General features: G+C 42.8%; 1 protein-coding gene across 1 annotated transcript in view; it reads left to right on the top strand.

Moving 5' to 3' along the window:
* Positions 1 to 17,975, top strand: part of LOC310776174 (rho GTPase-activating protein 7) — a gene marked incomplete at both ends in the record, with an annotated part of 178,808 nt that overhangs the window by 81,240 nt on the left and 79,593 nt on the right. The window contains one exon of the mRNA XM_083636356.1: positions 3,947 to 4,106. Coding sequence (XP_083492482.1) covers positions 3,947 to 4,106 — 160 coding nt within the window. The remainder of the gene's footprint in view (positions 1 to 3,946; positions 4,107 to 17,975) is intronic.

Genomic DNA, 17,975 nt, shown 5'->3' with positions numbered 1-17,975 from the left:
CCGCAGAGACACCCGGAAGGCAGTTATTTGTTGTCGTCATGACGTCACACTGATTCTCGTATAAAACAAAATGTAAAGGTCAAAATGTAAATTTCGTCATTGGAGTAATCAGACATTTCAAACCTATTGGCAAAGTTTGATTGTTTTTGGGCTCAAACAATGGAAAAAAACAAGACCATACAATAATCAGAATATTCTGAAATCGGATACAAGTATAAAGAACACACAATTACTTTAACATGATTACACAATAAATTATGTTTATTAGACTTTCTATGAAACATAACCTCAAAAGATCACCCCCCCACCCCCTCTCTCTCGCCCTCTCTCTGCTGATTGGTTGTTTCCTCCCGCTGGCAAAACTAACACATTTTCTGACTCTTCAGCACTTTTCTCCTTAATGGGCTCTATCGGCATGTGGTTAATATTGAACAACACACACAGTGTCATAGACACTCATGCTGGCTGCACAGTGCACATCTATGCATGTCAGTGTAGGCCCACCTGCGGTATAATGCATCCATGAAAACACATACACACACACACACACACACACACACACACACACACACACACACACACACACACACACACACCACTCACGAATACCTCCACACAAACACACACCTCCACTAATAAACACCTCCACCAACTCTCTTTCTCTCTCTCTCTCTCTCTCTCTCTCTCACACACACACACACACACACACACACACACACACACACACACACACACACACACACACACACACTCACAAACACACAGAGTCAATCATATTAAATGAGCAGTGCAGCATTAGGCTAATGGGAAGCAGGGAGGTTGCAGATAATGTGTTAATTGGAATGGAAACAAGAGCGCTATCAAACTCATCCACTCTGCAAAGAACAAACACTGGTTCTACTCCAGCTACCAGCCGCCTTCCAGCCATCATCTCTGTGACTGGCTCTGAGGGTATATCTATTACCAGCTGCCTTCCAGCCATCATCTCTGTGACTGGCTTTAAGGGTATATCTATACCAGCTGCCTTCCAGCCATCATCTCTGTGACTGGCTTTAAGGGTATATCTATACCAGCTGCCTTCCAGCCATCATCTCTGTGACTGGCTTTAAGGGTATATCTATACCAGCTGCCTTCCAGCCATCATCTCTGTGACTGGCTCTGAGGGTGTATCTATACCAGCTGCCTTCCAGCCATCATCTCTGTGACTGGCTTTAAGCGTATATCTATACCAGCTGCCTTCCAGCCATCATCTCTGTGACTGTCATTGATATTATAGTCTCCCATCCAGGGAGACTATAATATCAGTGACAGGGAGTTTCTATTTGAACACAAAGTCAGTGACAGGAGCTGTACAGAGACTGTACACAGACTGTTTGATTCCTCTGATCCCAAACAGAGTGGAAAAGCTGACTTCCATTACGTATGTCTAATGTTTAACTGTATGTTTAATAAGGAATATGCTATTTGCACCCGTATGTCAAATACGCCGAATTTAAAACGCCGAGTTTAATTGTATGTTTAATAAGGAATATGCTATTTGCACCTATATGTCAAATACGCCGAATCTAAAATGTTTAAGCACGGCTAAAGTATGCACAGGACATGTGCACCTATGTGCAGTGAATATGCCACTGTCTCTGACTTGTCTTATCACTATACTGCCTTATTGCTTGTTGTGTCTCTTGTTGTTTTTGCACTCATATGCCCTACATTTGTACTATGTTGTAAACGGAGTCCACAGCACAAGAATTTCACACGTGGTACTTGTACCATGGAGTGACAATAAAAATCTTCAATCTTTGTTGCATGCATTTTGTTGCACAAGCTAACAAAAAGTCACATCCGCCATTCCTCCCACCATCAAAGACATGTATGTTAGGGGTAATGTTTCCTCCCACCATCAAAGACATATGTTAGGGGTAATGGTTTCCTCAAACCATGTATGTTAAGGGTAATGGTTTCCTCCCACCATCAAAGACATGTATGTTAGGGGTAATGGTTTCCTCCCACCATGTATGTTAGGGGTAATGGGGGCGGGGCAAGCAACCCCACCCTGTAAGAACCCACTTGCTACAGAAACCACAATTGCAGACTTCCTCTTTACAAACAGCCAAACTAGCCCAACTAAAGGATGAAACACGCCAGACTAAAGCGCTCTGTTAGGCTGGCCCAAATAGCGGCTGGATTTACAGCAAGAAGAGGCAGTTGAACTGTGCAATCAAAAGGTGTTTATTCACCAACAAAAAGGAACAAAATAGTTTTAACAGGACAACAAGGATTTGACAGAAATGAGGCATGGCTGAGAGCAGCCCTCCAGTGTCTTACCAGCAGCCAAACTGAATCATACACACACTGGCAGCTTTTTATAGTCTGCCTCAGGTAATTAGCTGGATGCTACCAATTACATAGGGGTCACTTTAAAAATAGCATTAAATAAAACAGCATACTGCCCCTTTAACCAACCAGTCTACATATCTATCAAATAGACAGTTAAATAAATGTTGCTCTCAATCCATTTAATAATGCAACATATAAACAATACACATTTCAAATGAAAGCAAATGCACAACACCCCCCTCCTGCTATCCCATTAGATAGTTCCTCCCGGAACCATAAATAGGTGCTCGGACCTAGAAGACTCTTTTGCCCGAACACCCTGAGAACAGAGAGACAACAGGTAAGTGACTGCATGCATCAAACAATTAAAATATTTGCTTTGCACAATGTACTAGAATTATATTGCACTTAAGTTATATTGCACTAGCCCAAACCAAACTATGAAAACCTACTACATGTCAGGTTAAGCAGGCTACTAACCATTTGTTTGTTTGTTTCACAGGTGGAGCTCATTGCTCCTGCTGATTAGCTGATCCAGCAGGACAAGACCAATTAAGTCACAAATAAAATATATTCAATAAATACTACACATGTCTTGTGTCATTATTAATGCTGTGCAAATTATGCTGTGTAAACAAGTCAATAATTCCATGTTCCCATATATATGTGAAAATAGTGCAAATGATTGGTAACAAAGTACTACCAATGCTAGAGCTTTGTTACACGCTCCAAACATGCCGCCTGCTTAAAAATGAAGGATCCAACTGCGCTTCAGCTGTAGGAACTGGCAGGTCCGGTGCATCACAGGAGGGACGCATAAATACTTAAAGGAATAAGTCTGGAGCAGCTCGGATCAAATGATGCCTTTTATTTAAGGTGCATAGTCAGACAACGTTTCGACGTACATACGTCTTCATCAGGTCATCATGCCGCCTGCTTAGTCTTTCTTTTATTGTCTGTTTGTACAAACCATATACTTATCTTTCTATTCGCATATGGATACACATGCACCCCCCCACACACACACACACACACACACACACACACAGACTCCATCTGCTTCATCCAAGCAATTCATCCAATTCTCATCATTTTAATAATTTAATTACTGATGCCAATGAGACTTGGTGATTAAAAACACAGCAATTAGCTGGTGATTGAGATGGTCCCTAAGGCATTTCCCTCAACATAGCCTGTGAGAGAGAGATACTCTGTATATGGGGAAAAGACAGACAGAAAGAAGTACATCAAATAAAATTAGCTCTGAGTTGCAGACGATCATATAGAGGAGATCTCTTTTATTAAACCAAGACCACAATTTTAAACTGCAATTGGTGCCCCTTTGATCAACTTCCATGACAAGCTGATTTGAACGTCACACATTTTAGCAATCAGTGAGGGCTTATAATCAGAAATGTGTTCATCATTTGACTCGTCCTTCAAAGGGAATTGAACCAACAGCCAAGTTGTATTTCTTTTTTACACTTGTTGGAAAAAGAACGATTATAAATTCCCATGACATTTGCAAAAAATGTCTGAGCACATATCAATTTCCATAACTTTTCACTGTGTTTAAATTCCATGTTTGACGGCTTCCTTTGATCTGCAGGATGGTTCCTAAGCCGCCGAGGAAGGCCAAGCTGTCGGAGGCCAAGGGCCGGAGGGTGTTTGGGGTCCCCCTCCTCCTCAGCGTGCAGCAGACCGGAGAGCCGCTTCCACCCAGCATCCTCAAAGCCCTGGTCTACCTCAGGACAGAGTGTCTGGACCAGGTACCTGGCGCTTTGCTTTGCTGTGATTTTACAGCAGGAAGCACTGTTCAGGCAGCAGTGTTGACTTTATGAAACACCTGTAACACACCATTGTATTAAACATTCAGGGCCCTATCTTCGTACGGCGCTATCGTTTGCGCTGCCGTTTGCGCGTCTCTTATTGCTATCTTCCCTGCGTCTTAGTCAAGTCAAGTTTATTTGTATAGCACATTTCATACACAGAGGCAATTCAAAGTGCTTCACATAAAATGGTTGACAGGAAAGAAGAGAATAAAATGGACATTTAAAAGCATCACAACAAAACTTAAAAAAGAGTATAAAAAGTGCATTAAGCATTAAGTCTAACCTACTATAAATGAAGGCGTGAATTAGTTTTTCTAGATCCTGTCTGGACATGTATCCCCTAATTCTTGCTATATTTTTAAGATGATAAAAAGCTGATTTTCTAATTGATTTAAGAGAGTTAAAGTTGAGATCGGAATCAATAATAACGGCAAGATTTTTGACTTGATCCTTACGGCCGGGACACATATCTTGCGTGTGCGTGGCGTGTGCGTGTGCGTGGCGTGCTTGCTGCGGCTGGCACGCCCGAGGCATCCACACAGGCAGCGTGGCTGGTGCGTGCAGCTGCTGCGCTGCTGCCTGTCTGCCAACTATCTTCCTATAGAGTTTACCTTTTATTAAATTTGCTATAAACAATGCAATGATGATTTTAACTGAAGATCGTTCGGGCTCACTTCAGAATCGAGGCAGTATGATTTGTGTGTGTGTGTGTCTGTGTGTGTGTGGTGGGGAGGGGAGGAACGAAGCCACGTTGTAGCAGCCTATGTGGTTTTCAGAGGGCAGGAGAACTGCAGCTGTGAGCTCAGCTCATCCTCTCGTCTCAAATCAAAACGAGCCTTGATTGGCTGTGGCTGCCCCTGTAAAATATCGTTTTAATGTCTTTTTGTGTCTATTTGTGTAGAGACATGCTATAGACACGCGCGCGGTAAAAGGAAAAAATAGGCTTCGCTTCTATTCTCTAGATGACGCGCGTCTCACGCTCGCAAGACACGCGCCTGAGACGCGCGTCTGATGCCGGTGGTGTGGCTGCTGTAACCTGTTAACATGGGAACCGAAATGAAAACGCCACGCAGACGCCACGCAGACGCACAGCACACACAAGATGTGTGTTCCGGCCGTTAGGCTTCAGGGATAGAGACTCAAGGCGTACAGTGATTTTAAGCCTTTGTTCTTAGGGGCCAAAGACGATCACCTCGTCTTTGTTTAGCTGTAGGAAATTCTGGCACATCCAGTTATTTATTTGATCAATGCACTGGCACAATGATTCTATGGGGGCATAGTCAGCTGAGGAAAGAGTTATATACAACTGAGTGTCATCTGCATAGTTATGATAGGCTACTTTGTTTTTTTTGCATAATTAGGCCTAGAGGGAGCATAAAGGTTGAAGAGAACGGTCTTAAGCTTAAGTCTTAAGCTATCGTCTGCCTCCACCATCCAGTTTTGCGCTGGGATGTAAGCGCAGACACAGGTGTAGGCGTGGCCCAGGCGTGTCCGTGGGCCTCTAGCCTATCATCCTCCCGCAAGTTGCGAAGATACCGTCGCTATGTTCCGAGCGTAAACAGAGGTTTGGGCGTTGCCCGTGCCAAAATAGGCATTCCAGCGCAATGTGTTAGAAAAAGGGACCTTGGGTGCTCTCAATTTTAATGCCACCAAATAGCTGGTCTTAGCGCAAAAAACCCCACTATGCCAGGCATACGCCTGTGCGTAGACAGTATTCTCTGCGCAGTGCAGGAAATCCTCGCTTGGATAGATTACTGATTGATTGATTGATTGATTTATTCGATGAATGACAAAAGTAGAGCACATCATACACAGAAATATAAAGGCCACTCATACATCACCATCAAGGATAAAAACACAATAAAGTCCGAGGACTTGTTTCCATTGTGGTCCTTGGTCTCGGACAGACAACTCAGACCAACATAAAAACAGGCATAACAACAAAGAAACATAAAACTACTTCAAACATATAGACTATTAAAAAAAACCATTTAAAATGTTAAAACAGTTTTATCAAAAGCAATATAAAAGACATTTGAAACAGGACCCAATCCCGAAAATAAAGAACACATTAAAAAGGCTAAAAAACCAATCTGACTAAAATAAATAAAATAACTTAAACAGGCTATAAAATTAACAATACTCAAAATATTTACATTTACATACCAGAACCAGTCATGAACCAGATTTTGAGAGAGGTTTTAAAGCTGCTCAAGGTGTCAATCAGCTTCAGGCTGTCCGGAAGGCTGTTCCACAACAGCCCGGCTGAGCATTTGAAAGAGTCTTTGCTCATACAGCTCTTAAATTTAATGGGGACAACATTGTGGGAGCTCCCTCTGGTGGAGTAGTTATGAACGTCGTTTACCTTGATGAAATAATTTTGGAGATATTTAGGGACCATGTTATGCAAGATCTTATGGACCTGGCACAGCTTGATTTGGTTCACTCTTTCCTCCACTCTGAGCCATCTGAGGCTGGAAAAATGGCCAGGCAGGAGGTGGGTTCTGGGATGGAGAGAGTGTAACAGCCGTACTAGTTTGTTTTGAGATATTTGAAGTTTATTTTTGAGGGCCTTGGTGATGCCGGTGAACCAGGAGGTACTGTACATGCATAATCAAAGTGACATTGTATCAAAGCGCCCGCCAGAATTTTTAGAGTACTTTTGTCTAGGAAGTAGGAAAGTCTGGCCAGGAATCTAACCTTCTGATTTATTTTGGAGATGGTTTTTAAAGCCATACTCTCTCCCGATACTTTACTGTCCAGGATACAGCCGAGATATGTAATTTCCTCCTTTCAACAGTCACATTGTCGACTGTGATGGTGAAGCCAGGGGATTTTTTAAGTTTGGCGTTAGAGCCAAACAGAATTGACTCGGCACGATGTCACTCTCTCCAACCTCGGGCGCGGACACACTCCCTCCTCAGAATGCCACATTGATTTTCAACTATAGCCTACACTGGAGAAAAAACACACCTTGATACACTGCAGAAAAAACACCTTGATTTAAAAATGAGAATTTTTTTGTCATGGTTTTGTGCCAAAAAGTGATTTGCATTTTGAATTTGATTACCAGGGGAACGAGGGTCTGGCGGGGCAGGAGTCTGTGTGTAGCCCGGGGAGGGGTGCTTTTAAGTGTGCGGTGCACAGGTTCGGCTAGTGTGCCGGGTCCTGGAGGGGGGTCTCCCTGGAGAAGGTGTGAGCTGGGCCGGGTAGGCAGGCGGGGTGGGTCGGTGCACAGGGTGGGTAGAGGGACTGAGGCAGCGCTGTGCGAAATCATTTTCTGGCAGCAAATCACTTTATGACACAACACCGGCCAGTAGGCTATATAGCAGTGATACTCACCTTGCGGCCCGGGGGCCAGATGCGGCCCGCGACAGGGTGCAGAGTGGCCCCCCGACCATTTTCTAATAATTTCACGTTAGTTTTAATTGTGAATTAGAATCTAATTCACAATAAAAGCTAACGTGAAATAAAGTTTGACTGAGCTTCAGCTAAATTGTCAAATACCGCCGTCTGCTCGCTACCCTGGCACATGTATGTACTTAACCTAACTAACTTAACCTAACTAACTATCCGGTGTGCACAAAATTGTCAGACTAAACTCCAGCCTGACACCCCAAAAACCTACAATCCGCTACAGAAAAATGTATATTGTTTGTTTATTAACTGGCCCCTGGCCTCCTATCATTTCACGAAAGTGGCTCCCGGGCAAAGCAAGTTGAGTATCCCTGCTATACAGTAACCTCTCTCCCTGCAATTGCACCATGCAACAATAGCTTAACCCGAGTGGACAATTCTGGTATAGGCTATTGAAATAGGCTAGAATTAAAATCTCACACATCCCTACCCTATTAAAGAAACAAATATTTTTAAATGTGTATGTTATAGCCTATATGAACGAAACAACTAATTACAGTAAGCGTATGCTTTGGGACATGGGGATATTCCCTGCGTAACTGTGCGGCGGGCCTTTGGTGTGTTTCAAATGGATCGTTCCATCAGCATCAATTTTCATTATGAATCCGAACTGGTTCATCCTCCAATTCTCTCCCTCTCTCTTCCCTCTCTCGTTCTCTCCCCTCTCTCTCCCCCCTCTCTCTTTTCTCTCTCTCACTCTGTCTGCTTGCACTGAGCAAGAAAGAAGCTGCTGGCACAGACGTGATGGCGGTGACGCTGTGGCTTTTAAGGGGAGTGATCTGACACTTGTGAATACTGTTTTGGGCATAAACATGCCTATATGAGGTTTGTGCCGAGATGACGCGAAGGGCAGCGGGCCGACACGCCCACAATTAGGGCTTTGCGCGGTGCTATTTCAGCGCAAAACAGGCGCTAACGCAAAATTACCGGCGTTGCGAAGATAGGGCCCTTAATGTTATTTGTGTTTTATTTTTATGCCTCCACCGGGATTCGGGTTGGCCGTCCGTATGGACGTACATCCGTCCATCCGTACGTAGGTACCTCCAATGTTTGTTAACGCGATATCTGAGAAACGCCTTGATGGAATTTCATCAAATTTGCCTCAAACGTCGACTTGGACTCAAGGATGAACTGATTTGATTTTGGTGGTCAAAGTTCAAGGTCACTGTGACCTCACGACCGCCCATTTCATGCTCGTTAATGCGATATCTCAGGAACGCCTTGATGGAATTTCTTCCAATTTGCCTCAAACGTCCACTTTGACTCAAGGATGAACTGATTCGATTTTGGTGTTCAAAGTTCAAGGTTACTGTGATATCACGACCGCTCGTTTCATGCTCATTACCGTGATATCTCAGGAACGCCTCACAGAATTTCATCTAATTTGCCTCAAATGTCTGATTACATTTTGGTGGTCAAAGGTCAAGGTCACTGTGACCTCACGAACGCCATTTTCAAGCTCTGTAACCCCATATCTCAGTAACACCTTGACGAAATTTCTTCACATTTGGCTCAAACGTCAAAGTCTGGACAGACATGCATGTCGACTGCCCACTTGTTGGCGGAGGCATATATCATATATTTTTAATAAATAAACCAAAATATATTTTCTCTCCTCTTTGTACAAATTCCATTATTGGAAATGCTTTAATGGTGTCACCTGCAGGCCAGGGAAGGAAAGGGCAGTCTCTGGAGGACGGAGGACCTCAGGAGCTCTGTTGCTATGGTTGCTCCTCAGGGGCAGGGTCCATGGGCAGGGTCTTATCCCGTGTGTCCTATGTGTGTATGTGCTTCAGTATTTTTCATTCTAACCTATGATTGGCTAAACAGATAAGATTGCGCAACAGTGGAGGCATGCAGGCCTTGTAGGAATGCCTCCCTGCAATGATTGACATCAGCCCTGACCAATGAGAACCAGACTCAGGCAGGCGGACGGGGCTCAGGACTGCTGCTGCAGTCATCAGAGCTACAGTAGGCGATATTTTTTTTCCCATGATGGCAAAGGCTAGGCGAAGGCATGACCCACCCCTCTCTGCCTCTGATTGGCTGACTGTACTCGGCTGCCCGGCAATATTGAGACCTCAGCCACTTTTGCGGTCGTGGGTTCGAGCCTCAGTCAGTTTTGAATGGTGACAGGCAGAGGGAAGAGACAAGAGCGCCCGGAGAAGAACTGTGAGTGTGAAGGGCAGCTGGTGGTGTGAAGGAATAATACACACAGAGACATCGGGGCCAGAGGTTGTGGGTTTGATTCCTGCTCCGCTGCCACTGCCTGGAGCTAAGGGGGGGGGGGTTGTTCTCCCCCGTGACCTCTGCAGAGACATGAGCTGAGGGTTATGAGACAGAAAACCACAGAGAGCTGAAAATTTACTGACATCGGAAGTACGTTTTAAGTCTGTATGATCCGCCCTGGCTGCTGCTAGGTGTAAAAATAACTTTTTGAAAAACTGCTCTAGAGTAATACATGTATGTCTCCTCCATCGGGAATCAAACCAACAGTCTCCCTGTCAGACAGAGACAGTGACAGAGCCGCTCAGCCGACTGAGCTATGAGCTGTTGGGAGTTAAGCTTCTGATTTCTTCACACTGACAATAGCACAGAGCATAAAGAGTGAGACAGGTGAGATTTGTACCAGTGAGTTTAGCTAGAGTCAGGGACTGACTAGTCTCCTTCATCAACTTATTTCTATCGGTGTTCAAACTACTGGTGATGATAAAGAAGGATCACTGCTGCAGCTTATAATGTGAGTACTTTTTAAGAAATTGCCTGAGGCTGGGATTGAACCAACAACCTTTGCATATCACACAACATTCACATTTTTATCTGAGTGAGCTATAATCCACTTTCTCTTAAAGTCCCTGGAAACCAAAATCCACAAAAACGTTCTAACTATGTTATTTAGGGTCTTATGTTAGTAATTGTGTGCCTCAGAAATTATTATACATTACTTTCAACCCAAAACCTTAAAATCGACACTTTTCTACAAGATTCTACAAGGTGCTTCCTCATTGAAGAGAGCAGTGCGCGAGGTGCTAAAATGCAGGAGCTTATGACGTCATAAGCTCTATATAACCTTTGTACACGCGCGCAATCCGCCCTTCTCCTTTTGTCCGTTCTTTGCCCCACAGCGCTCGCTCAGTGTCTGTCTGTCTCCCTCCCACTCTGTGTGCTGTGTGTCGAGCGCCATGCTGCCTGCTCTCTCTCTCTCTCTCTCTCTCTCTCTCTCTCTCTCTCTCTCAGGACTAGTGAGAGAGAGAGAGAGAGCAGGCAGTGTGTGCGAGCAGTGGCGTGCCTGACCAAGTTGGTGCCCTAGGCAAGATTTTTGCTGGTGCCCCCCCCCCCCTCCCCCCTCTCCCAAAGAAAATATAATCGCCCTTCAGTGGCGCTGGAAGTACTTTTAGGTAGGAGGTGCTGTAAGGAAGGGACTCTCGGTGCTGCCCGCGAGGGCAGCGCTGAAGAAAATTTGACATTTTTTGGACTTTCATCCATATTTAGAAGAATATTTAATTTTAAATTAACATTAGGATTATACTGTTGTGATGTCATTATTCAGTATCTTCTCCTTTTCTCACTCACTTTCATGTAAGCACTTGCTCTCCCTTTAGTCGTTTTACACTACAACAGACAGCAACACAGGCATAAACACTGAACTTATTATTATTATTATGGAAAACCAGATTATGATGAAAATCATTGAAGAATCATTTGAAGAGAGAGCGTATGAAATAAGATTAGAGCTGGGAATCACAAACTGTTTTTTGGTGGTATAAACACAAGACAGCCAAATCCAACAATTTTGAAAATCTCATTTCTTGCCACCAGGGGGTGCTGCAGCACCCTCAGCACCCACCTTCCAGCTCCCTTCCCCCACTCTGGGAAAAAGCTCCGAGCAGGTAGAAGGGGGCGCGGCCGCGCAGGGGGTGGGGTGGTATGGATTAGGGACCATGGTGAAAGTGCTGCAGCCCAGGCAGCCAGAATTAGAAAAATGATTTCACTATTATTTAAAGACTTAAGACGTTGTTCTGCTTATTTTTTGTCTACTATTGTAAAATAATAGTAGGCCTATTATCATGTGTGCAAGGTTACTCACACACACACACACACACACACAGTAGCGCTGTGCACTCGCAGCGGCAGAACAGATCTCTTCCTCTCATAGAGCTTTCACACCGGCAGGGCTCCGTGCCGGTTCCGGTTCCAGAACCCTAATCTGAACTGGCCGGCGCGTTCAGACCGAAAAAATAATTGGTTCGGAACCTGAAAAGTTGGTTCTCAGCGGAACCAAAAAATAGTTGGTTTTCCTTGGGAACCGTGACATCATCAGTGGGCGTGTCTCATTCTAGGCTGTGAAAACGAGCAGGAAGGAGAAGAAGGCAGTGACAACACAGAGAAAAATAATTTGCAGTGGTCTCCTGAGGAAACCAAATGTTTAGTGGCGATTTGGGCATCTACCGAATCTCAAGAAACACTAGAAAGCAGTACAAGAAAGAGCAAGTCATATGCTGAACTTGCAGAAGAGAGGGCCAAGGCTGGGTTCACTCGAACGCCAGACCAAATAATTAATAAACTTAAAAAAGTAAAAAAAAAAAATGAAGAAGGACTACCGAATAATGTCCTCCCACTTTGGTTCCGCTTAAACTGGTGTGAACACAGGCTGGTTCACCAGAAAGCACCAAGGTTCTGAGACTCCAGAACGGAGCCAGAGCCAGAACCAGAACCTTGTCTGTCTGAAAGCGGTATCAGTACGCTATGCGCGGAGCAACGCGCGAACACACACACACACACACACTTACCCCATGTCTCTTTCCTTCTCTCTCTCTCCTTCCCTCCCTCTCTCTCCGAGAGAGAGGTCTCCTCCGAGAGAGAGAGAGAGAGAGAAATTTCCCTGCTGCAGATGGGACACGCCCACACAGTCCGCGGGAGAAAATACACTCTAAAAACTAATTGATTCTCATGACTTTTGCCATGACTGTCAAACCTAAATTTATATACTTTGCGACGTTCATCATCGTTCAAATTTGGCTGGTGGCTTAGTAACATAGGGTCCTGTGATGTGATGAACTCAAAATGCTAAATAATAAAGAAATATTTCTGGTTTCCAGGGACTTTAAGCTCTTATCATATTTAGTCAACCTCATCCTGATTTTATTTAGTCAAGTTTTCGTCGACTAAGTGTCTAAGTATTTTCATCTCATCTTAGTCAAAGAAAACCGTAACTATTCATTAGAATTTCCAAACTTATTGTAAAGATATATTAATCTGTTATTCTGGAATTGTTTTAAGGTTTGAATGTGCAATACAGACACAGATGAGAAGAAGAAGTTAAACATCTGTCACAGATGTTTAACTTCTTCTTCTCTTCTGATTGGATCTCTTCCCAATTCGTCCCTCCCTAACATTTTTATTCTAGTTTTCACCAGTGAAAATAGGTACTCGACTAATATTTTTCCTCATAGTTTTCGTCTACAAAATCAACACTGCTATGGATGCATGTCTCCACCTAGTGGTGCACTCCTCTTCCACACTTTTCCACAACTACACCATGTATCTGAAAGAATGATCTGAAACAATGTTTACTTACTGTCAATCTCATCAAAGTTTCTGAAGACCATCTCCACGTGATCCCACTCCATAAAGCTGCATTTCCCATTAACCTGTTAACCCCTAAGCCTATTTTTCAGCTCACCTGCCGAAAATGACATGCCAGAACTGAATTGAGTATATCTCCACAACTACAGGGTATTTTCTGAAAATATTTTTTTTCAAAAGCTAGCCAACACCTGTGAGATTGCTGTAGAAGTGTCAGAATCAATTACAAATGTACTGTATCAGAGTAAAATCAGTTAGAACATGGCAAAAAATTAAAAATTCAAGCTCCGCCCAAAAAAAACAACACTATTTTGGATGAAAAGCACCTGAAAATCATGGGTTGGTAGCCAAATTATTCTATGGAGCAGTAGACTAATATATGAGTGCTTGTATCAAAGCAAATCCTTAGAAAGTGAACCAGAGCAATTTTACAGATGATTTACTACATGTAGGCCCAGGCGGACCTGATCTGGGCACATTTTGGGCATCATGGGTGCCATTTGACTTTTCTATGGTAGAACACTGAAATACCTTTTTTTTCTCCTATTTACATATCACTATAGGTACTCAGTTAATATGCGTTATGGTTTGGATAACCCTCAAGCGCTATATCTGTATTTTTTTTTGTATTTGAAATGCATCAGAAAAGCCTCTTCAAATTGCAGGCAAAGCCTGGGACGTTACGCAGAGGGATATCTCGGGACCCCATTGGCCGATTTCGATGATTGACACCTCTATGGAAGCGTCAGAGCCAATAGAATCGACGTGAACTGAAAGAATTTACGTCAGACAGTTTTCCAGGAAATGCTGTCGACTGAACCCAAAGCTCGTCTATTCTGTGAAGATGACCACTCCATGTAAAATCCTCCATATGGCTTTGTAAACACGATGACTGTAAAAAAACAACGCTTTAAGATGATGAAGAGGCATTAGGAGTAGCAATTAGTAGCGTTTTTATGAAGTCAAACACAACTTTTGATTTGAAAACAGCAAAGGTAAGACATAACTTAAACACTTTTTTGCTGTTCTTTGACAGCCTACTGAGTGAGTTTTCATCTCTCAGAGACGAGCTATACCTCTTTGGAAAGAGCAGAGCATTAGCTTTCGAACGCTGTCTCGTTTGGAGAGAAAAGATTCACTCGCAAAAACAAATCACCACATAAACCCAGGCATGCACGGTTTTCTTGTTTTTGCTACATGGTGATATTGTTGCTTGGGGTTGGAATTATTTTTCGTTTGAATACAAATGCTTGTCAGAGTTTTATAGCCACGTTTCTTCCTGACATTTTGGTGTGCTGTATGTCTCGCTGCCTGCTTCCTAAGCTGCTGTAGAGAGTCATTTGTGAGAGATGACAAGGGCTCAGCCCGCCGGCGGGCCCGCTAGGGGGGGAAGAGGTTCAATTAAAATACATGTCACTCTTGCGTTAGAATGAGTAAATGGGCATTGACACTGTTTTTATATAACCCTTGATCAATTCTCATTAATCTTTTATCTTTTCTTTTTTATTTGTCTGTAGGCTAGATACGTGCACTGCCAAGAGTAGCGGCAGCATTATAAACCAAAGACCAGACTATATCAACACACAGTGACGTCTTTCATGCATGCTAGCAAGCCAAACTGCTGTCTGTCTGACCACAGACTGTTTAATACATCCATAAGAAAGAGACGCAGGATAGCCAAGCGAATGTGATTGGATTGGATTGGTGCCTCCAGCCTTCGCCATCATCCGGAAAAAAATATCGCCTATACAGTAGCGTTGGCTCTCTGGTCAGTGGTCATGCCATGACAAGAGTCATACAAATGGGATTAAATGTCAAGTCAAGTCAAGTCAAGTTTATTTGTATAGCACATTTCATACACAGAGGCAATTCAAAGTGCTTCACATAAAATGGTTGACAGGAAAATAAAAGAATAGAAGAAGAGAATAACATGGACATTTAAAAGCATCACCACAACAAAAGTAAAAAAAAATAATAATAATAATTAAAGGGTATAAAAAGTGCATTAAGCAACAGGCGCAGCAGTTGCAAAAAGAGCTAAAAACTTATAGAGGAATAGACTATATAAGAAACATGACTAGACACACATATGATAGTGATTGAGAAATAGCTGTCAGCAGCGACAGTAAACATAAAAGTCTTTAGTCTATTTTTAAAAATAAGTAAGGTTGGGGCAGATCTGAGGTTTTCAGGCAATTTGTTCCAGCTAGCAGAAGCATAGTGGGTAAATGCGGCCTTCCCATGATTTGATTTGATCCTAGGGACAGTTAATAAGCTGGACCCTGCTGACCTAAGAGTCATACAAATGGGATTAAATGTGTCAGACTATGGTTTGTATATGGAAGATACAGCTACTTTCCACTGCAGCAGACAAGTGATCTGGCTGCCTACTAGTTAGCTACTGTGCTAAAAAAGAAGAAGCCTGGTTTGATAAGTAGCGCGCTAATGCTAGTTAGCTCGCGATGCTAACGTTATTAGCAGTTCCAATGACGTTAGCATCGCGAGCTAACATACAGGCTGCTAAACGAGATTCTGGGAGCATTACCCAGCAAGGAATTTAAGTGAGCTAAAATGTATCGTTGACAATCTTACTGTGCTGTCTATTAGCAGGGCTGCCAAGTTTCAGCCACAGTTAGGAGTGAGATTTGCCGGCCAGCTTCAAATGCGATTTGGCCCTTTTTTAGGGTAGATTTAGGGGGATATCTCAATTTAAATTAACATTAGGATTACTGTTGTGATGTAATTATTCAGTCTTCACCCCCATGCCAGCTGCTCTCCCTGCACTGTCAGCCTCCTCGTGTTCTCTCTCTGTCTTTACTCTGAATAGTGAACATGCAAGAAATATGATCAATTGCTAGAAAGAATAGAATACACATAATCCAAGTCTACAGTAGGATTAGACTGTCGGATGTCATTATTCAGTCTTATTCTGTCATTATTCAGGCAGCTCCTCTCCAGCCAATTATATTTGCAACTTAAAAAAAAGTTTTCTGCTATTTTATATAGTTTTCATAATTGACCAGCACAAGTAGAAATGAAAACAATTGTAACAAGAAAAATTTAGACAAATACAATACATTTATTTATAAAATGTCAATGAATATAACAGAACATAGCAGCCTTTTCCTTTAGTGCATTTTTTCACAGCATGAATCAGTAACACTTAACATAATGAAATGCACCTTTGCTCAACAACACCAAATATTTCTTCTCAGTGATACTGTAACAAGAACCAGAACAATAATGTAAAAAAAATAAAGTGCCTTTCTTCTCAGTGATACTGTAACAAGAACCAGAACAATAATGTAAAAAAATAAAGTCCATTTCTTTCTGTTTTGTTCAGATCACAAGGCTCAAACTCAGACATTAAGGGCCTCTATAAATTCAAGCAGTTTCAAGGTCTTGGTTTTTTGTTTTAAATTCAAGCACTTTCCAGATGTGTGGCAACCCTGGCACATGTGCGTGTGTGTGTTTTGGTTTACATTACATGTCTCATGTTGTAGGTGTTTGTGGCAGATTTTGATGCCTTGATAACAGAGGGAGGGGGCTCCCACTTGAAACATTGTGGCTCAAGGCCCGCCATCTTCACCGTCATGATTGATGAAAGGGTTCCATCAAGAGCCAAACTGTTTCGGGTTTTGGTTTTGTTCAGTCCCACCACAGAGAACACTCATTCAGCATCAGCATTTGAATGTGGAAGTACCAACACCAACTTGGCAATACGAGAGAGCCTCCCAAATCTGCTCATACCGGTCACCTTTGAAAAATGTACATAGGAAGCCTAATTACTCTCTTAAGTATTTTTGTATGTATTAAATTGATTAAGTCAATGTGTATTTCCAAGGGTGCAGAATAATTCTTACCTTATTCTTCATTGATGCCATGTTCCCCCAAAAGCTCTCAAAATCGAATGTGGCTGGGTCTTCGGGCATGGGAATGTCCATGGACTGGTAGTCCAGAAACTCCTCACTCAGTTTGTCACACTCTTGAGGTCCATTGTATGGAAGAAGTTCAGGAAACCTAAAAAGAACACAATGTGCACTGATCTGGTAAAGTACAGTAGCTGAAACATGGGTTGTTTTTCAGATGTGGTCATCAAACTTTACAATCTATTAAGAAAATTTTAAGAAAATGTGAAAGAGTCTGGTCTTAAACCTGCTCTATTTGTAAAGCATCTTGAGATAACTTTTGTTATGATTTGGCACTATATAGATATAAGATTGACTTGACTTGATACCTTACTAACCTGTTGACAAAGTACAAGGCATCTTCCACTCCACACTCTACCCTGTGCTGGACATCAAGAAACATGGCATGCTTTATCAGGGGCTCTCTCAGGGGGAGTTTCTTTATGGCATACTCCACAGCCTTCACCAGAAATGCCACTGCTGCATGCTGGAACCTCTGCACTTGCTGCGGTGTAATGTCTCCTGCATCAAGGAGCCTGTTGAGTGTAGCTCAAGTAGTGAAGCCGACCACCAGCTTTTCTCCTACAAGAGATACAATCAATCAACTACTTTAACTTTGGTATAGGTAAGTACAGGTACTTTTACAATAACATTTTTCTTTCACATGCTTCTTCACAGAGGTCATTAAAGGTGCTGTATGTGATTCTGAAGAAAGGTTGATTCAATACGTTCTCATTCCCAACACCAACCCAATGCGTCAGTATGAGACTGGGCATAAGACCGCTGTTGGGTCACTTTAGCAATCATCAACAACCACAATAGCTAACTTGAATGTACCTCTTGAAGTATCTCCATCACATCAGTGATGCGATGACATCATCAAACTCATCACTTG

The sequence above is a fragment of the Poromitra crassiceps genome (assembly GCF_964638095.1).
Source record: "Poromitra crassiceps genome assembly, chromosome: 1".
Lineage (NCBI taxonomy): Eukaryota > Metazoa > Chordata > Actinopteri > Beryciformes > Melamphaidae > Poromitra > Poromitra crassiceps.
This window is presented reverse-complemented; position numbering and strand designations above follow the sequence as displayed.